Here is a 22,180-nt window from a genome sequence, read left to right on the forward strand (position 1 = left end):
AAGGAGACAATGCCAGATAGTGGAATGTGGATTGCTTTCTGCCTTGTAGGGTTTACTCCACAAGCATCTTCCTTGAGACTGGCTTTCCAGCCAGTTTCTGAATGTGAATGTTGTTTTGTGGAAACATGAAGGCTACTGTTGGGACTGTGAGATCATAGGGTTTGAGTGACTGAGAGTGTGGGTGTTTCGATGAGCGTCTAGAGTTAGGGATACAGAAGGAGGACCTAGAATCCACTCTGAAAACCTTCGTGTGGCTGCCTGCCTGACCCACAGCGCTCCCCGTCAGTTAAATCATAACCTCACCTTTAAAAGTCAGTTCCTACCAGATGGTAACAGCCACTCTGGCCTTGGAGGTGGTGGCGGTGGCCTTTTGCTTATCAAAAACAAGCTAATGCAATTGCTGCTTTGACACATAGGCCTGACAAAGGCTTGTTTCCGGTGACTCCTCTCTCCTCTCTCTTCTGTCCCCTCTCTCTTTCCGGAGAAAACTGGGTGGTAATTAGAACATGTGTTTGCATTTTAATATATATTAAGTGCCCACCACATCATGGGGTCCCTTCAATTTTCTCAATGGTCTTTTAGGGAAAGCCAAAGAAGTGGAGTTGAGAAAGGAAACTGTGGAGAATATGGGGAAAGGAGGAGGATCCTTACAGAATACTGACCAAGAACAGCCCAGATCCAACCCAGTAAAGGAGTGTGTGGACAAAGGGGTGTCACATTCCGGTGAGGATGCCGAGGACCAGAAACCTGCTGAAGACAGTGCCCTGTCCCCAGGACCACTAGCAGGGGCCCAGTGTGAGCTACAGGTTCAGAGCCAAGCTCAAGAGAACACGTCTCTCCTCAAAAACCCAGAGCAGATCGAGTCACGTGAGGTCACAGACCAGCCAGATGGTAGGACCAGAAACTCCTTGGGACAGTCCAACTGCCTGGGAGGTCCAGACAATGAAGAGTCTGTACCCGCTGCCTTGGGTATCAAAAATCAAAGTGAAAACTCGATAGGTTTGGGGCAAACATCTGAAGTTGACAAGGCGAGCTGTACAGACTCAAGAGATGTAGGTGAGGACCATGCAGAGAATGCAGTACAGGCAGGGGTAGCTGCCGCTGGGGGACAAGGGGGGACAGTAGCCTCCGGTCCTTTGGAGGGCAGTGAAGACGCCGTGAGTCACAATGGAGGAAGTGTGAATGATGAGGTACAGAAGAGCTTGGAAAGAGAACTCACCCAAGAAGTGGCTGAGCCAGAGGAGGCCCTCATTCAGAACCCACCGGCAAGCGGGGAAAACCCTTTGAGAAAGGCTGGGGACAAGAAGCCCATCCAGGCAGAAGTTCAGGCCACCCCTGGGGCTCCCATAGTGCAGAGCGACCATCGGGACGCAGCAAGCCCAGGCAGCACAGATGCCACACATGCACTGGATGAGAAAGAACCCGACAAAGAAAAGAGTGAGCAGCAGGCAGGGGCCTTGGACTCACCACAGAAGAAGACTAAGAACAGGAAGAAGAAGAACAAGAAGAAGAAATCTCCAGCCGCAGTGGAATCCCACAAAGATGCCGGCAAAGAGTTAAACCATCAGAACACGGAAGCGTGTGACCTGGAGGAGGAAGAGCCGATCCAGTTACCTGACAAAAGCCAGGCAGCAGAAACCCAGAGCGAAGAGAAGGAAAATCCAGAACAAAAAATCACAGCAGGTCGCAGTGAATGTGTCAAGTGCCTAGAAGATCCTGAAAGTGAGTTTAATGGAAAACAGAACCAAGGGGGAGAAGATGGTGCAAAAACCCAGGCAGGGAACAAAACAGCAGATGGAGACATGTCGGTGAACAAGGCGGATGCAGCGCAGTCGCTGGGCACCAGTGCTGAGGGTGAGGAAATGGAAGACCATGATGCTGACGGTCCCGCGGATGCCTTGGATCAGAGCAGTCCCCAGTGCAAAGAAAGGGAGATCTCCCCGACGAAAAAGAAAGGTCCTCCAAAGGATGCTAATGATGCTTCTCAGAGAGGAAGTGAGGAGGGGCATGTGCTATCCCAACATCCAGGCCAGACCGTGGAGAAGGCTGTAGATGGCTGCAGCGTAGACAACAGTGACCTCTCAGGGGAGCTCAGTTCAGAGAGCGGAATGCAGGCAAGAGGGCCGGTTGAGAATAGCAAGAATAAGGAGGATTGCACCATGTCATGAGGAGGCAGACGGGGGCAGACTGAGTTCCAGAGAGGGCCAAGGACTCAGCACACTAAGCCCAACCTAAGAATTCCATCCTTCCACTTCACTGTCCAGGTTCACGACATATGACGTGTCAATCAAGTATCAACTACTTTAAGTTATAGACGGTTACTTGTAGATTTGTATTCAACCATTGATCATCTGGATACCATTATTTTCACTTTCAGTTCTAGCTGAGAGCATTCCATTAGCATCAGGTGACACCATGTCCCTGTCATGTCTGCATTCCAGGTCGAAACTTAACCATTTGCTTCAGGCCACGATGAATGTGGCTGTGCCTGACCAAATGTATCAGCATCTAGTTGACCAAAACAACATGCTTAGAATTCTGTGTCGTGAGCAGTGAATAGTCAAACTAACATGTCTCAGTAAAATAGATGTATCTTCATGTTTGAGCTTAATATGTACATCATAACCTGTATGCTATTATATTTAAAGGAGCAAGATGGGTAATAAGTAGCATATAGGTCACTGGGAGAGAGGAGGAGCTGCACCTCAGGGTAGAGATTAATTACTGTAGGGATTCAAACAGTTCTCAAAAACCACAGAGAGACTATGTGCCTTTACCTCACGTAAGTGCTGCATTTTGCACCAATGCTTTTGGATTTGATTGCCAGTGGTACCCAAATTAATTTTGTCAGATATCTTTGTCACTTCACACAGGTGATATGCTAAATTCATTTTATACAAATATTTTATTTTTATCCTTTTCTGTTAATGACAAGTTGAAATTATATTTCCTACTTTAGTGTTTAGGGGAAAGAGTCATTAAATTTTTTTAACTTTAAAGTTATCTTCTTGTCTGAATGTCTACTTATTATTAAAATACAAAAAGTTGTTTGTTCTTATGCACAGGACTCATTAGATTTTGATCCAACATTTTGTGTTCGGTATAAATATTTTGTTTGTTGTTTATCAATATTTTCTTATTGGAAAGTTATTATTTTACCTGCCTGAAGGAAATAATGTATTTTCTATATAAAGAGCATTAGGGGAAAAAATTATTGTAAAGTTGAATTTTTAAAGTAATGGTAGGTATAAAATCACAAGGCCATGTGCTGTGTGACTACTGTTGACATGTTATGGGATCATGTGAATTCATACTACTGTTACAAAGACCAAACCCTCAGTAAAATTTGAGGCAAACTGAAGTGTCATAGAATTGAAATAAAAACATTTTATAATTTTACAAGCCTGTGGTTCTGGTCTTTGATCTCTGACTCCCCTGTATAGCGTCCACATGAAGTCACTTCTGGCTTTGAGCTCCCTGCGGGGGGTTCCAGAAAAAAATAGTTCTCAGTGCCTTCATCACTGACAAGTGAACGCCATGGCACTGGGAAGCCGAGAGCAGTCTCCAGCCCATCTGGTGTACTCTGTGGACACATCCATGTGCTTCCCCTTCCCCCACCCCCCCCCACTGGTAAAAGCCTTTGTTTGCTCTGCTAAAGTGTGCTGGTGCATAGGGCTCTTTGTAGAAGAGCGTAAAGGTGGTGAAGAAAACTTGACTGTGTGTGCGCATGTGTCAGGTGAGCTGATGCATGCTCCCCTCCTGTGCCATGAAAATGAAACAGGAGTCTGGCTGCAGGCTGTACCCCAGAGTTCTGCAGGGCCAGAAGGTTGCAGTCAGTGGTCCCAGCTTAGGTCAATCCAAATGTCTGCTCTCACTCAGACTCCGGAAGGCTACCTCTAGGGGGTTAACAGGCTTAAGGTTCTTGTTTTCTGCTAGTTTCTCCCTTCCTAAGAGGCCATGCTGTGTAGCATTCCACATACTTTCTATGCCAAGGGGCACATGGTAAAATGCATTCCCAGTGGCTTGCCTCTAGAAGGTGAGAAGGGTGTTTCCTGTGTTGGGGCGGTATGGTGGCCAGGAAAAAGAGGCATTTCACTCACCCCTTCACCTTCTTGCCCCTTACACAGTTCTTGGCTATAATGGCCTGTGGCTGCAGGAGGATCGTCCCCTGACCAAGCAGATCCCGTAGATGCTGTAACTAGCAGAGAGACACGGTTGAACAGCCATCTTTTAGTCTCAGAAAAGGTGGAAGCTAACATGGATAGGTTCCATCAGAGTTGGGGCTCAGGAGGGGGCTCAGGGAAAGGGGCAGGCAGCTGGTGCCCTTCCTGCCCACCCCATCATCATCACATTTGAGCGTACAGAAAGGGGATAACTTTCTTGGGCAATGGAGAGGAAGGTATGATGGTTGAAATTACCCCACACAGTCTGAGGTACACATTGCAGACATGTATTATGAACAAACCACTAGACCTGGGAAGGGTTCCTTTGCCTGCTGAAGATGTGAGTCAAACCTTTTAGAATTATGGGGTTGGGTTGACTGACTTTGAGTAACCCAAGGGTGGACCTCAAGATGACAAAGAAACCAGGAGCTTGGAGAATTCCAGCACTTGTTTGGCTCCCTCTGGAATTTTCTAGAAGTCTCTAACTCTTTGTTTCCCATTTGCTGGGTCTAAAAACTGTGTAGCAGAAAAGTTGCTAATATTTTAATTTTGTTTTGTTTTGTTGAGATAGGGTTTCTCTGTATAACAGTCCTGGCTGGCCTGAAACTCGCTTTGTAGTCCAGGCTAGCCTGGAACTCACAGAGATCCTCCTGCCTCTGCCTCTGCCTCCTGGGTGTGTGTTTGTGTCTGTGTGTGTGTGTGTGCCATCACTACCTGCCATAAATAAATAAGCAAGCCAGATTTTTTTAAAGCCCTTTAATGATCCCAAAGTAACTTTAATAGCCTGACAACTAGTTTTAGCATGAGTACAAAAGAAGCCCAAAGTTCAGGATCATGTGAGTTCTCTTGTTTTGGCGCCTCATTGCTGAAAATTAGAGTCGCTGTATTTAGTGAGTAGCTTGTGTCGTTTTGGCAGCTAGTGTTGCAGATCGGTGAGCCTGCTGTTTACCAAGTCAAGGTAGGGAAATTCGGCACAGAGCGTACCAGTGCATCCCACTCTCCACAGGAAGTTAAGCAGGCTCATTCTGCTCTGTCGGTATCAAGCACCTCACTTTTCCTCTTTATCTTTTTCTTAAGGGTGTGGCCTTGAACCCTCTGTACTTCAGGCTGGGCTCAAACTCAGCAAACTCATGCCTTAGCTCCCCAGAGCCGGCGTTTCAGGCATGTGCTTATACAACCATCTCTTATTTTTCCTTCTTCTCGGTGCTTTGGTTTTCGTTTGCCTCTCCAATTCTTCTTTCCAGTCTGAGTACCCCTTTTTCATGCTCTCTTCTGTAAAACGGAAGTTCAGACCACCTGCACTGGTTTTCACCGTGACTTCTGTTACACTTTGCCATTTATGTTTTGCTGCTTGTCTAAGTTATTTGAAGTCGAGAGGAAAAAGCATAACATTGTGTAATTGATAGATGAGCTTTAAGGCTGTTTTATGATACTGCCCATGCTCATCGCAATGATAGGTTTTGGTGTTTGTTTATATATGAGGCTAAAATGCATAAGGGAAGATTGCTTCATGGTTGGGTAGATTTTTGAAAAGAAAGAATAAAATACCTAGCAGAAGCCACTGGGCTGTGTGTTAAAGTCGAATACCAAAGGGTCAGAAAACTGTATTAACTTGACATTTTGATTGTAAACCTAGCCTTTAACCGCTGAACCTTCTCTCCATCTCAGAAAACTATATTATTATTATTATTATTATTTTATTATTATTATTTTCTGTTGGCTTTTATTTTGCCATATTGTGCCTTTCTGGGTAACAGCTCAAACATTTTTTCAAAGATGGCTAGTAAATGCCAATAACTTGGATTAGGGCGTGCCTGGATGATATTAAATGAAAACAAAGATGAGTTTATGTGCGTGGGTTTTAACACATGGCTCATTAAAGTTAATTATTTACTCTCTGGAGAATTCTGAAAGAAGCAGTGTGAGAACAAGATCATGGTAGGAATGGGAGGCATTAGGAGTCACACTGGGCCTCCCCTGCTTCTGAAAGAAGGAAAATACAAGATGGCTGCCCATGGGGACCCTGGCCCCTGCAAGTGGCAACGGTGTCCCTCCCCATGGGCATCCAGCAGCACTGTCAGTGCCCAGAATCCTGGCTTTTTGCCTTTAAATATGAAAATTCTGACTCGGCCTCAGTTCTCCCTGCAGACCCGAGAGTATTTAGTACTCTCTTAGAGAGATTTGGGGATGACAGACAGACAGACAGACAGACACACACACACACACACACACACACACGTTCAGGAACCAAAGTCTGTGATTTTCTGTGAGTTTTCTTCAGAAAGGTAACAGCATACTGTGACTGGCTTAGTGTACATGTTGTCATTGGGCTTGTGGTTTGTAAACAGAGTTAAAACTGACCTTAGTGAGAAAGGTAACTAGACATGGAGTGTGAACTTGGAAAGAGCCCTCCTTGAAACTTTGGTGCTCGTGAGCGGCAACATTGCACATTGCTAAACCGTGAAGCCTGTGAGATCTTGTGTTGCAGCAGCCTGTCTCCCTAGCGTTCTTGCATGCTAGCCTAAGTAGAAGATTAGCCTGTTTGCATGAGCCGGAGGCTGTCCTGATGAGAAGCATGTCGGGAGGCTGGCACCACCCCTTGGCTGAGCTCCTCCCCATCCTGTCTGTGGCCTCATTCATCGTGGTACGTGTTTAACTACCTCCATCACTCATTCCACTAACCGATCTATGTTATTCTGTCAGTGACATGCTGGGAGGGCAGATACAGACTCATCTGTGTCTTTCTGATCTCTTCAGATGTTAGGTTGAAAAAGCTCATCGATGAACGGGAATGCTTGTTGGAGCAGGTAACCACCTTTCTATTACTTTACAACATTTTGAGTAGGGTATCTGAAACCACCCACCTCTTCCCAGCCTTCCTTCTTGCTCACCCTGAAAACCCCTAAATGCCTGTGTCTGAGAACAATGATGGCTTGATGATTCGACCCAAATAGAATGAGGGCTCAAAGCCACGGGGCAGCATTTGGGACATTCAACATGCACTGCTGCTTGGGCAATGCATGTTTCGGTGGAGGGTAGAGATCTGCCACTGAGAGACAGGAACTGACCGTGCATTTCCCCTTGTCCCTGTACATGGGTTTTGTGCACTCAGAATCAGATTGCCCTTTCCCGCAGACTTTTCTTTGAATGACTGATCAAAATTGATTTCACTCATAATTTTCTTTATTCTTGAGAATTTCATACATGTATACAAGGAAATAGGATCATATCCACCTCCAGTTTCCATCCTTCAACTCCATCCATGTCCCCTCTGAACTTCATGTTCCCCCCCAGTAATGCACTAACCAGTTAGTGCTGCCTTTGTGTGCATGGATGTACGGCCGTCCATTGGAGCACAGGAAACCTCGAGGTGGGAGCAGGCTAAAGAATGGCTCTCCCCCAGCAGCTATGGAGAAGTACCAACAGCTCTTCATTAAGGCCTAGAGAGCACATGCCCGTCTACGCTGGAATTTTGACTCACTGTGTAACACAGCTGCCGTGAGTCATGGCTATCTCATGTCCAGAAGACAGTGTTTTGAGGCACGCCTCCCCACCGTCCACCTCTTACATTCTTTCCACCACCCCCTGTGACATTCCCTGAGCTCTGGGTTTTAGGGGGAGAGTTGATAAAGATGTCCCGTTGTCCTGTTTAGGGCTGAGCGCTCAGTCTCTTATTATCAGCCCTTTGACCAATGAAGTGTCTGCCCTGGCTGCTGCCTGCCCACTGCAAAAGGAGGCTTCTCTGACCAAGGTTGAGAGCAGCCCAGAGCTGTATAAGTATAAACACAAACATCCAGAAGGCAACACGGTTCAAACTTATCTTCGTCCCTCTCTCTGACTTCAGGAAATGCCAAAGGGCTCTGTTTCATCTTGTCTGCAGGATAGTTAAAAATTATTCCTCAGCCACTTTTCAAGGGAGCCAGTTCCTCCAACTTGCCCTCTAGCCTCATGGGATTGCTCGCTTTGAACAATTCTGTTACCTCCAGAATTGGATTAAATTCCAGAGGAGGGGTCTTTGAGGGCTCTGTGTGTATTTTAAGACGTTGTACCCACTGCAGATTCTGCACCTTAAACACAGTGAGCACCCGAGCTGGTCTTGAAGTAGAGGGGATGGAGTGTGCAGAAAAGCTAACATTAGGCACCAGAAGAGCCTGTGGTCTGGCTGGTAGCTCCTCTTCTGACCCTGTGTGTTTCTCCATCTCTGAGAAGAGACTTTTGTAAGGGCCCCTTCACAAAGGCTGGCCAGTGCCTCCAGGCCAACGTGCAACTTGACCAGGTTCTATGCAGAAGCACACAGTTTTATAGGAGACTTCATTCCCATATTCCTGCACCCAGGGGCCTTAAGAGGCCTCATATCTTTGTGACTAAGCAAAGATTGGTATCACCAAGAGTTGTTGCCAACTCTTAGCTCACCATATCAAGTGTTTTTTGTGCCATCTATTCCCAAGTCCCAGAAGAATTTCAGCCTGAGAAACTACTGCTCACAGAAGCTAGGGAGATAGCTCCATAAATAAAGTGCTGGCAGAACCAGCAGGGGGACCTGAGTTCAAATCCACAGAACCCACATCAAAGCTAGCTGCAGTGACATGCACCTATAATCCTAGTGCTGGGAAGATGGAGACAGGTGGATCCCTGGAACTGATTGACTAGCCAGCCTCCCTGATTGCATAAGCTAGGTTTAGTGAGAGACCCTATCTCAAAAAGAAAAAAATAAAATAAATATGGTAGAGCGTAATGGAGGAAAATACCATGTTAAACTCTGGTCTCCATATACACACTTACACACACATATACAAAGGCTCACACTAACAGATACATACACAGAAGGCACTGTCCACTGGGTTACAAAAGAATTCATGCCTGAAGTTGTAAAGTCTTTGTCCTGACTATTCCTTTCTGAGGTGAAGTCCTCAGAATCTTTTCATTCAACTTTTGGGTTGGTTTTTTATTATTTATTACTTTATCCTCCTGGCTGGTAAGGCACAGGCTAGACAGGAACCTTTTCATGAAGCTCTCCTGTACACTCCTATGACCCTTGCCTCTGGCACTTTGGGGGTCACACTAACAGCAAGGCAGAAGCCTGATGTGTTCTGAGAATGACAGGCTCTAAATTCAGCTTTCCGGCTTCCTTTAGAAAATAAAAAGAAGTGAATGAATTTTCCTGGTGGTGTTTTCAGGTTAAGAAGCTCAAGGGGCAGCTGGAGGGCAGACAGAAGAATGGCAAGGACCTTCTGCGACCAGAGGATGGTGTCTTGGAAAACGGGACAGACGTGCATGTGCTGGATCTGCAAAGTAAATGTCGATCCTGTGTGGAAACGTGTGCTTTCACATGTGTTGATTTTAAGCGCATGTGGCAAAGATGCCCAGCATCCCTTCCTGTGCCCTGGTAGCTCCTGGGTTCCACAGCACAAAGGCCTCTTTTGCAGGTAGAGCAAAGTGGGCAGGGGGTGGCGTGAACCAGCAGGATGGAGCTAGTGTCCCAGAATGCACAGGTGGGCATGGACAGAAACACATTTGCTTTGCTTCCCCTGATAGTCATGTGGGGAAGCTAAGAAGTATGTTTCATGCTAGTCAGCTAGAGACAGGCTTACAGGAGATGAGATTATGTCTGGCCCCTCTCCTGCATCCCCTTCACCATCTTTGGGGTTCCATCTTATCTTGGGCCTCCTGCCTATACATAAGAGGTGCTGGGCATGTTTCCAGCCAGGACTCAAGGAAGGCGGGCCTTGTCTGATTCTGTGGAGACCGAGCCTAGAACTCGATGTGTGAGATGATTCTAGAAGAGCTGGTTTCCAGGAACAGAATATTCTAAAGCCTGAGAATTTAACCCGTGTCCCTTTTTTGTCGCCCTTTAGGAGATGCCAACAGACAGATCAGCGACCTCAAATTTAAACTTGCAAAATCTGAGCAAGAGATAACTGCCTTAGAACAAAATGTATGTGTGACTCTCCTCAGTCCCGGGCAGTTTATATAGATGGGTGGCTAAGCAGAGGCTGAGGCTGAGGGCGGAAAGCAGTAGATTAGTGGTTCTCAACCTTCCTGATGCTGTGACCCTTTAACACAGTTCCTCATGCTGTGGTGACTCTCATCCATAAAGTTATTTTCATTGCTACTTCATAGCTGTAATTTTGCTACTGTTATGAACTGTAATATAAGTATCCGTGTTCTCTGAAGGTCTTCAGCAACCCCTATGAAAGGGTCATTCCACATCTCGGGATGAACCTAAGTTCAGCCCCCAGTTCCCATGTGAAGAGACAGGTGTGGCACAAAGCATGTCTGTATGCCTTGCCTGAATGCTGGAGACAGGAAGGACCTTAGGACTTGCTGGCCAGTCGGTGAAGTCCAGAGAGACCCTGTCTCAAATACAAGGTAGAAAGCAACTGAGGAAGATGCCCCATGTCGCCCTCTGGCCTTGGCACATACACGCAGGTCCTGAGGGTGTGGTGAAGGCAGCAAACCAGGCTCTTTAGGCATTTATTTGCTTAGTCTTGTGTTGTTTTTGAGACAGGGTCTTATGTAGCCCAGACTGGCCTCAAACTCACTATGTAGCCAAGGGTGACCTTGAACTCCTGGTCCTCCTGCCTCTACTTTCCAAGTGCCAGCATCACAAGAGTGTACCACATGCCTGGCTTTCGAGGCACTGCTAGCGGAGTTGGGAAGGAAAGTTCAGGAAAGATTGTTTATTAGCCTCTCGGTTGTCACCATGGTACTAATGTTATTTAAATGACTGGTCAGTGTGACTTGTGAATGTTTTAGATTTTCTTGACTGTTGATTTATATGGCTCAGTCTGTAAAATGCTTACAAGGGGACCTGAGCTGGATCCCCAAAAGCCACATAAGAAGTTGGACATGGTGGCAAGAGCGTATCGTTCACCCTAGCACTTGCTAGCCAGCCAGCCTAGCTGTGGGCCAATGAGGACCTTCTCTCAAAGAATTCAAGGTGGGGCTCCTAAAGAACAACATCCAGTGTTGCTCTCTGGTCCCTGTGTGCATGTGCACACATGTGCACACACATACACATGAATATACACACACATAAAAATAATTAAAATAGTTGTTAATTCAACACACTTCATGCTAGGCTATCTCTTTCCCTGAACTTCTAGCCTTTCTTCCCCAAGCCAGAAAAGTTCCTCCCGGTGAGCAAACGTGGGGCCCTCCCACCTCTGCATCCTGTACCCGAGGGGCAGCCCGTGTGGTGCATTCTAGGATAAGTCCAAAGGAAGCACTTTCTCCTCTGCTATGGATATGTGTGCTGGAACTTTTCATAGAAAGAAAGGGTGTTGCTATATAGCCAGGCTAATCACTATGAAATTTGAATTTCTGACCTTCCTGCCTCTGTGTCCCAAGTGCTAGGATGTGGACTCACACCCTCGCATCCCCCTGTGGACACGCCCCCTCACAGCCACCTAAAGCCACCCTCTGTTCTTGCAGTCATTACTGGCCTTCCACAGCAGCAGCCTAGGACATGTGCCCAGGCCAGTGAGCACAAGCCAGAGGGCCAACACATCTTACCCCCACGCTCAGCTTTGTATTCAAGTTCTGGGAATTGAACTCAGGTCTTTTGGCAAGCCCCGCAATGGAGGTACTGAAAGCAAAGAGAGATTCACTCTTCAGACTGGGGCTGTTTGTTGTCAGGATGGTTTGGGTTACTTAGAAATGCTACCAGGCAACTTGGTTGGCTAGAACCCGAGTAACACCCAAAATGCCACACTCACTCTTACCTGCGTATTTTCAATTTTATTAAACCACATCCTTTGATCACTAACACATTAACGCAAACTGCAAAAGAAACCAGTGATGAATTTGTGTCAATGGCTTCTCCTTCCTTTCAGGTAATAAGGTTAGAGAGCCAAGTAACACGCTATAGATCAGCTGCTGAAAATGCAGAAAAGATAGAAGATGAACTAAAGGCAGAAAAACGGAAACTCCAACGAGAGGTAAACTCCCTAGGCCTTTTCTAGGGAACAAATGGGCCATGACTGTCCCTTAGGGTCAGTAGAGAGTGGATTGAGCAAGTCTGGGTCATTCATGCCCGAGTTGGCATGTTACCAAAAGTATCACAGCATGGCCGGCTTGGACTTCTTTTTCTTTTATTCTTTTATTTTATATACACTTTTGTCTGTGCGAGGATATTGAATTCCCTGGAACTGGAGCTGCTGCAAACAGCCGTGAGTTGTCATGTGGGTGCTAGGAATTGAACCTGGGTTCTCTGGAAGAGCAGCCAGTGCTCTTAACCACTGAGCCATCTCTCCAGCACTGCCCCCACCCCAAAGCTGGGACCCCTTTGAGCATGCGCTGCAGGACTCATCCAGAAACATCAAGTTATAGAGAGCAGCCAGGGCTCTTAATGCACACATACTTTGTGTCACCCAGGGCAACCTAGGAGAGGTAAGCAGGGGTGGAGGCCAGCGCTGTGCGGAGTGGTTTGAGGCCACCAGTCATGATTGCTCTCCTTCTTTAACAACTGAATGTCTTACTTTCCTGAAGACACTTGGTAAGGTTGCCTGCTTGGAAAATACAGCGTCTGCTGGGCCTGTGGCTGCATGCCGGAGAGTGGCCACAGTTAATAAATGAATCATTTCTTTAAATATTACAGACCTAGCTTTCTGTTTTCTGTTCCCAACTGCTGATACGTATTGAGTCTTTGGGTATTGCTGCCCCTGCCCACCGGAGAGCCACCTTCTCCAACTGGTCCAGGCTCTGTTGCATTTGTAGTTGATGGTTCACTACACTCACCATTTCTGAGCCCATTAAAACCCACAAGATAGTGCAGGTCTGGCGTCATGTTCCAAAAAAGGAGCACCTCCTAGTTAAGATGCCAGAACTGTGAGCCATATATTGGGTTTTTTTTTTTTTTCATATATTGTTTTCGATTAAGAAACACACAGGATGGAGAGATGGCTCTGTGGTTAAGAATACTTGCTGTTCTTGCAGAGGACCCAGGTTCTGTTCCCTGCCCTCACATGACCACTCCATAATTCCAGTTCATGGATTCTGGTGCAATCCTCTGACTTCCTTGGGTACCTGCATGCACATGGTACACAGACATAAACATGTAAATAAAATAGAGTACTAACTTTCATAAATAGACCCGTGACCAATCGTTTAAGAAGAAATTCTTGTACGCACAGCACTCACAGCACACACACGATTTTTGGGATTTCAGCATGGGTGGGCTAAAGTTGTGCTTTCCAGTAGAACTGGACTCTTGGCCATGCAAAACTCTGTCCTGCCTCAAGGAAGCAGGGTCCCCCAAACTCATTGCCTCTTTACCCTCTTCCAGCTTCGATCGGCACTGGACAAAACAGAAGAGCTGGAGGTGAGCAACGGCCATCTAGTGAAGCGACTGGAAAAGATGAAAGCCAACCGCAATGCACTCTTGTCCCAGCAGTAAACACCGGCAGCAAGTGGGCAGCATGCTGGGGACTCGGGCGCCTAGTGTGGCTTCAAAGGCTTTCTATCTGTACTGTCAGGAGCGCTGCATCTTTCCCTGCCTCTGAGGGGAGAAGTGCTTCCGTGCAGGGGTCACCTGGGAAACCCAACAGCACCAGATGCTTCTGTCTGCAGAGTCCTGGCCTGGCCGGCTGATGCTCAGAGCCTGCAGCTTTCTTCATAAGCACACTGGGTCTCATGAGAGCTCTGGACTTGATGCACAGGAGCCTCTTAATGCCAACAATGGGGGCTATTGAGGTCAAGGTTAGCGTGGGACTTGCTTTTCTTTTGTGTCTTGCTGAAGGTTAAGGGGAAATGGTACAGTGTTGTTGGGGAATATCCATGGTGGACCCTCCAGTCTCAGTCAGCGACTCTAGTAGTATCTCTCCGTCCCTGCTTCCCATACACAAAACACTGTGGAACCACAAGCCATTACCAAGCAAAGCTCCTCCACTGGAGACAAGGCGATGGTCTAGACATAAAGTGACCTTAAGGAGACTCTTTTCAAGCAACAAATGAAGCTTTTTCTAAGGGACTTTTGCATCAGTTCAGTTACGAGAGTACTTTCTCCCAGGGTCATTGGGCGGCAGCTTCACCGAAAACAACAGCTTTTCATTTGCTTTATTTAATCCTTATATTTGGAATTGAAGTTGTTAACTTCTTTTAAAGAATGTACTGCTAGAAAAACATTTTAAAAAATGAAATGTTAAATAGAGCTGTGTGTGTGTGTTCTTTTTTAAAGGTTTATTTATTGCTGGGTGGTGGTGGCACACGCCTTTAGTCCCAGCACTCAGGAGGCAGAGGCAGGCGGATCTCTGTAAGTTCAAGGCCAGTCTGGTCTACAGAGGGAGTTCTAGGACAAGCTCCAAAGCTACACAGAGGAAACCCTATCTGGAAAAAAACAGAAAAGGAAAAGATTTTATTTATTTTTATGTGCACGAATGTTTGCCTGCATGTGTGCCAGAAGAGGGCGTTGGATCCCCAGGACTGGATTTACAGACAGTTGTCAGTCACCAGAGCCTAGCCCAGGCCCTATAGCCAGTGCTCTTAACCATTGAGCCATCTCTTCAACCCCCAAAGCCATGTGGTCTTACTTAAGACAGAGGAGTCCTTGAAGGGAGTCAGTCCTCTCTCTCTACCGTGTGAGTCCTGGGCATTAAGATCAGCCTATCAGGCTGGCCGGTGGTGGCGCACCCCTTTAATCCCTCCCCTTTAATCTTGGGAGGCAGAGGCAGGCGGATCTCTGTGAGTTCAAGACCTGTCTAGGCTACAGAGTGAGTTCCAGGACAGGCTCCAAAGCTACACAGAGAACCCCTGCCTTGAAAAAGCAAAAAGATCAGGCTATCAGGCATGGGTAAAATCACCTGTAAATGCTCTCGCTGGCCCCATCTTTTTAAGCGTGAATTCAGCTTCTCTTCTTTCCCTGTTTTAAAGCAGATTGAGACCCAGTGCACTGGGATAAGGGGCACTGAAGAGGGAAGAAAGGGAGACTGCAGGGCCAGGGGAGACGGACGCTGATTCTCCGTTACACTTTGGACGCACCGTGTTTCACATAGGGCTGGAAGCGAGCCGACCTCTGACTGTGACTGCAAGTGTGAACTGAACCAGCAGCATCGAGAGATGCCCGGGGTGTGAGTTCAAGGAGTTAGAAAAGCAGGAGTCAAAGTGCTGGAGGTGGTGAGGCTCCATGGCCAGGAGGAGACAAGGCAGAGATTCACTGGTTCCCAAGTAACCCTGTACTCCATAGGCCGTCCACTCACGGGGACAAGCACCAGGAGGAATCTGTGGGTTGGGACCTTTCTTGAGGGAAGGTATACTGAGTGGCCTTCACCGCACATCCCATGCACCGTGAGGATGGTAGGAAGGAGAGAAACTGGGTGGAAATCCCTCTGGGAGCCTCTCCTGACCCTGCTGGGCCAACCGGCCTGCAGCAAAGCTGTGTGCATTCCATGATCTTATCCCAATGGGCTCTTCCACTGTGTTTCAATGTAAGTGCATTGAACCAGTTTAAAAAAAAAAAAAAAAAGTAGATAATCCATAAAGAATTCTTGTAAGCCGGATAGTGGTGGCCCAAGCCTTTGGTCCCAGCACTTAGGAGGCAGGGGCAGGTGGATCTCTGTGAGTTCAAGGCCAGCCTGGCCTACAGAGTGAGTTCCAGGACAAGCAGGACTGTTTCACAGAGAAACCCTGTTTCGAAAAAACAGAAGGAAAAAAAAAAAAAGAATTCTAGTAATGGTTAACCCTTCTGTGGCACCTGAACATGAAATCTAATGCTTTTGTGTATCTTCACTCATTTAATTTCCATGACAACATTATGCAGTAAATAATTGTTGCAGAAATTTAGAGTGCATTGTACCCGGTTCCTAATCCACAGGAGCACAGTTACAGAAAGTAACCCATAGGAAACCTTTTCCTGCAGGTGGAGCTCCTGGGGCTTAGTGCTGGCTTCTTTCTTCCCTGAGACCCAGCCTTCCTCGGCCTGGGTTCTGTTCACAAGCCAGAGCATGCACAGATTGGGGTGAATACCCCATTAGCTACAGACTGTTGAGCTGTGTCCTTGGTGTCTGCTCTCAGATGCTGTTGCTGGGCTGCACACCAAATTGTGACAGGAAATAAGTCTCTCGATGCTGTGAAATACCGCACTGGGGCCAATGCTGTAAATGGGATTCTAAAAATTGAGAGTGCTGGTTGAAATCCTGGGCCAGAACCACTGTTGTGTCTTACGAATGGTATTGACTTTTAGAGATAAAATAGCATTCCTGCCAGAGCAGCCCATTCAAACACAGAAGTGGACACTACAAATCCAATTCAGACTGCAATGAGGTGGCATCCCCACCCCCTAGCCCCCGCACTTCACTAACAGCTAAAGTGACCGTGCAGATGGCCCAGTGGGTAAATGCCTGCTGCACAAGTGTGGGACTCTAAGTTCGGTCCCCAGTACCCTCATAAGCTGGGCATAGTGGCACGTGTGCCTGCCACCCAACATTGGGGACAGAGGTGGATGGGTCCTGGAAGCTCGCTGTCCAGACTTTCTAAATGAAATGGCAAGTTCCACATTCATTAAGAGAACTGTATCAAAAATTAGAGAAGCTATCAATGAAAGACATCCTGATATCAACCTCTGACCTGCACACATTACCTGCAGGAGTGAATGCAGTGGTGTGAACGTGCAAACACACACACAACCTTACATACCACACACACACACACACACACACACATACAACCATACATACCACACACATACACACACAACCATACATAACACACACACATACACACACACACAACCATACATACCACGAGTGCACACACACACACACCCATGATTTTGTTTTGTTTTTTAAAGAATCCATTTGGAGACAGGGTCTCATTGTATAACCCTGGCTGACCTAGAACTTGCAATGTAGACCAGGCCGGCTTCAAACTCACAGAGCTCTACTTGCTTCTGCCTCCCAAGTGCTGGCACTAAAAGCCTGCACCACCACACCTGGCTGCTGATACTTTTGTTAGTTCTCAAATACAGATTTCTGGTGAGTACGGTGCCACCCTCTTAGGGAATGGTGATGGAGTGTCCACAATGAGGTCACTTCTCAGTGGGAAGCAGGGCCATCTCTGAGGTTGCCCGTGGTGGGATGGAGAAACATCGGGTCTTGGCTGTTCCAATGTATCTGACACTAGTATCTGATACACTCACATCTGTTTGTATCACCAAGTGGTCGAAACTAGATGTGGCACCTGTACATGCATCTGCCTGAGTGTTTGAAAGTGATGGATGAAAGTCCCTGACTTGGTTCCTCTGCCTGCAGCCACACATAGGTGTCATCTGACCCCTGATGCTTGGGGACCACAGAGGTCAGAGCCCTACCCAGGAGCCCCAGGGACAATGTTCCCAGTTCTCAAGTGAGAACATTGTCCCCCGGTCCTGGCCTTGTCTAATGCCACTATTTGTCTGTCTGCTGTCCCCACCTTCTCCCTGCTTCTTCCTCGTCTTCACTAGAGCTGCCCTGATTGCCACCTGCTGGATGGGTCCAGCTGGGGCACTGAGTGTGTGGCAGGTACCAAGGTCATAATGACGTTGCTTGACTGGTTGTCTGATGTGTCTCCCACAGGCCACCCAGATGGGTGGCAGAGTAGTGAGAACACCGGAGACTCACTACACCGGGGAGGGCTTCAGAACCGGACTAAAGCTTCATGTGAGCTCTTCCTAAACTCCAGGGGCTTCCGCCACTGTTGTTGGCGTGGGAGACAACAAAAGTGAAAGAGAAGGTACTTCAGATGTGTCTTCATTCCTGTCCTCTAGCTCTGCATCCCTCACCACCGGGGCCAGCAGATGTCATCCAACTCTAATCTACATCCAACCCTAATCTAAACAAGGCATGCCTGCCAGGACAGGTGTGATGTGTTTCCCCTGAATCCCTCATTTCCCAGCTGCCAGTAGGGTGACCCAGGGAGAGGCCATCTCTACTTTACCACTCTGAGCTGCCTAAGTGTTCTTAACCTGTCAGGGCCTGAGTGGAGGTTGGCAGCTACTAAGAACCCAAGTTCATCCATCCTAGTTCTGCTAAATGTCTTTTAATTCTCCATGTCCAAATTTCATATCCCATTCCCCCAATTTTTTTTTTTTTTTTTTTTGAAAACCTGGATCTAATGTCATTCTGATGCCATAAAGTATTCTTTCCCCTGCCTCAGGCCATTTGGGTAATGTCACAACTGTGACAAAAGACACCAGCTTTGTTTCCCCCCCAAATATTAGAAGAGTCTGGATGGTCACCCTACATGTGGAGTCAGCATAGCTGGGATTTGGCAAGAAACATGCCAAGGGGTGTGCAGGAGAGTCCCTTGGGGTTGCATCGGGGGCAAACAAGAACTAAAGAGGGATGGAGATCCCAGGTGAGTGGATCTGCTGAGCTGCTTCCTGGGGGACCACTATCAGGGAGGAGACCTTCAGCAGAGATGACTCCTAGAAACAGCAGAGGTCTTGGGTCTTCTATATGTGTGTGAAGGTGCGTGCGTGCATGCAAATGGAGGCCAGGACAACCTCTTGTGTCATTCCTCAGGAATACCAACCACCTTTCCCTCAAGACGCTGTCTCTCGTCTCTCACTGGTTTGGAGCTCACAATCCATCTATTCGAACACACACGCACACACACACACAGGAATTATAAGTGCATGGCATCAAATTTAACCTTTTTTTTTTTCTTTTCTTTTTTCTTTTGTGGGTTTTTACATGAGTTCTAGGGATAAAACTTATGTACTCAAGCTTGCAAAGTTGACTGAGTTAGTAAACATTCTATGGTCCCTAACTGATTTTTCTTTAAATACTGTTTGTTAATGAACACCACTATCAAGGACACAGGCCTAAGAGTTCTCTTACACACTGCTGGTGAGAATATAAAGTAGTCAGTCACTATGGAAGTCAGTGTGGAGGGTTCACAAATAACTAACAACTGTCTTCCACATGATGCAGCCATGGCCTTCCTCGGTGTTTACCTGGAGGACTCTAGGTCGACACATCACAGACACACGTGCACATTAATAGTCAAGTCATGCAACCAATCTAGGTGTCCATCCACAGAGGAATGGACGAGGAAAATGTGCCATGCATACACAATGGGATTATTTTCACTCATGAAAGGAGGGCCGTGTTAGCTGAAGGATAATGGGTACAAGTGGAGATAAGTGAATTAAGCCAATCTTGGAAAGGCAAATACTATATGCATAAAATCATGTGTGCATATATGACATGGAAGTGGAGGTAAAATTGTCACAGGGGACTAGAGGGACAAGGGGATGAGTGGTAGGGGAGGGCACACATCAAATACAGACATACTGACACAATTATTTGTGATTTGAAAAGTTTACATACGTTTCCATGTAAAGCTTCATATTCCTTAAATTGGCCAGAGGTAAACACCTTGGCAGTCCAAATTTAGTTTGTCCACATGTAATGTGATGGCAGAGAACACTCGATGTCAATTTTGTTTTAGTTTGCCTTAATTATTGAATATTTGTCAAGCGTGTCTTTGTTTCAAGAAAATCTTGAATTGAGCTAAGTAAAAGTAATCCTTTGTACAGCTCTATAACTCAGTAGTGAGTGTGGGCATAGAGCACATGGCCATCACCTGCCTTTTCTGTTTCAGCCATCTGTGTGCTTTCTGAGTGATTGTAGTAACAATATCCATCCTTCCTCTCCCTGGAGCCTTCCTCAGAAAGCCAAACACACATAATTTCCATACATATCATGTGGCCAAATGGAGCAAAAAGGAATCATCAGTTTCGCCTTTCAGCATGTCAGAAAACTTGGCTTTTTAAATTTTTCCTGTGCCTGTGCCTGTGCATGTGGGTGCCCTTGGGAGCCAGAAGGGGGTGCCAGGTCCCATGAAACTGAAGTTACAAGAGGTCATGAGCCCCCATGTACACCAAATTCCTGTGTTTCTCAAGAGTAGCATGTCCTCTTAACCACTAAGACATCTCTCTAGCCCCTGGGTGTTTTGTTGTTGAATTCACGTATCTAGAGCTTCACATCAGACAGAAGCTCTAGCTGAAATTTATCAGCAGATGTAATAGATCTGTAAATATCCATAACCTGAGTCAAATCTTTTAGGTTGGTTGACATTTCTTTGCAAGCTTGAACGTCCTTTGAAATAAAGTAGATCCATGGGTTGTTCCTCTGTCAAACGACTCACCTGAAACTAAGAAAAAGGGATTGCAACTGAAAAGCTTTCCAGCCAATTGATCTTTAGTATTGTTGAAAAGTTTTGTCTTATACGGGCAATGCTTTGGTGTTTTAATTAAAGATTTTTCACTTTAGTGAATCATCTTGGTCTTTCATAATTTTCTAGCAAAAAAATTCTACAGCTGAACTAATTTTTTTATATTCTTTCCAGCTCAAGTCATTTTATGTTAAGTGACTATCTGAGCCATTTTATTGCTTGTCAAAGTTACAACACCCAAGTCCTATAAAACATCACCTACAAATCAGAGCCAGGCCTGTCATACCTGGGAGGCTGAAGGAGGATTGAAAGTTCAAACCCACAGGGGGAAAGAATGCTTGCCACGAAGCCTGATGACCTGAGTTTATTCACTGGGACCCACTCCTGCAAGTTGTTATCTGACCTCTACAAGTGTGCTATTGTAACACACACACACACACACACACACACACTTTTAAAAAAAATAGCTGGGCGGTGGTAGCACACACCTTTAATCCCAGCACTCAGAGGCAGAGGCAGGTGGATCTCTGTGAGTTTGAGGCCAGCCTGGTCTATGAAGCAAGTTCCAGGACAGAGAAACCCTGTCTCTAGAAACCAAATAATAATAATAATAGTAGTAAAATAATAATTATTATTATTTTGAGGCCTGACTGGGTAACTTTATGAGACTTTGTCTTATAATAAAAAAGTAAAGGCAGGCATGCTAGCAGAAACTATTAGTGCCAGCATTTGGGAAGCAGAAACATGCATCATTGTGAGTTTGAGGCCAACCTGGTCTACGTAGAGAGCACCAGAACAGCCATCCTTCAAATAAATGATCTGCTGTCTTCAATAGTTTAAAATGTGTAGTGTGAATTCTAATTGGTCTTAATAGTAAAAACCCAAAGTCAAATATCAGGGTAAATGCTGAAAAATCAGAGAAGTAAAGGAGCCAGACACTAGTTCTTACCTCTACAAAATCCTCAGACCAAAACAGGGTCAAGCTCTGTCTCCTCCCACCTTATATTCCTCTTTCTATCCAGCCATATCTCTTCTGTCTCCACCTCCTTAGTTTTGGAACTAAAGGCACTTACACTGAATATGTGTTGTTCTCGTTGGTTGATAAATAAAGCTGCTTTGGCCTATGGCAGAGCAGAATATAGCCAGGTAGGAAATCCAAGCAGATACAGGGAGAAAGAAAGTGGAGTCAGGAGAAGGTGCCAGCAGTCACTGAGGAAGCAAGACATGTAGGAAGTGAGGTAATGGCAAGGCCAAATGGCAATACATAGATTAATAGGAATGGGTTAATTTAAATGTAAGAGCTAGCTATTAATAAGCCTGAGCCATTAGCCCAACACTTATAATTAATATTAAGCCTCGCAGTGATTATTTTATGTGACTTCTGGACTGGTGGGCAGAACAGAAACCTCCGATTACAAAAATGCAGACTCATGAAAGATCTGACACTCTCTGTGTTGTCTCATTGGCTATAAGGGGATCAACAGGAGAATGAGTATCTGATAGATATCTTTCAGTCCAGGAAAGAACTTCCCAAAACTTCTAACTGTGCTTCTGTAGAAGTCACTGGGGAAATGCTACCAGCCTAGTGTGAAAAGTGGTCTGCAGCTGTCCTCAGTGTGCCTTCCTCCCAAAACACTTCCGCAGCTACAGGGCCTCCACAGTTCAGACCTATACGCCAGCCTCGAAGCTACCTGCCCAGAACAGGGTATAGTGTTCAGTTTACTGTGAACCTTGTCTGAACCAGCCTGAAGAACAGATACCAAACTTCATTAGCTTGGCTGCAGCCACGGCTTATTTTAAAAGAAATGGTGCTTTCAAAAGTTAAATTCAAAAGTCACTGTAGGTAAGAGGAGACTTGCATGACC

The 22,180-nt window shown here is 46.3% G+C and overlaps 1 protein-coding gene across 4 annotated transcripts in view; it reads left to right on the top strand.

Moving 5' to 3' along the window:
* Lrrfip1 (LRR binding FLII interacting protein 1) overlaps positions 1-14,313 on the top strand; it is a 118,316-nt gene extending 104,003 nt beyond the window's left edge. For 3 of the 4 annotated variants that reach the window (XM_051190777.1, XM_051190778.1, XM_051190779.1), the window contains one exon: positions 583-3,402. In XM_051190777.1, the coding sequence (XP_051046734.1) occupies positions 583-2,168 (1,586 nt within the window). In that variant the 3' untranslated portion in view covers positions 2,169-3,402. Of the gene's footprint in view, positions 1-582; positions 3,403-6,920; positions 6,971-9,340; positions 9,456-10,018; positions 10,099-11,998; positions 12,104-13,449 lie in introns of those variants that run through there. The other variant, XM_051190780.1, reaches the window with a different exon arrangement.
* The last annotated feature ends 7,867 nt before the right edge of the window (positions 14,314-22,180 follow it).

Source organism: Phodopus roborovskii, unplaced genomic scaffold (assembly GCF_943737965.1).
Source record: "Phodopus roborovskii unplaced genomic scaffold, PHOROB, whole genome shotgun sequence".
NCBI classification, from domain to species: Eukaryota; Metazoa; Chordata; class Mammalia; order Rodentia; family Cricetidae; genus Phodopus; species Phodopus roborovskii.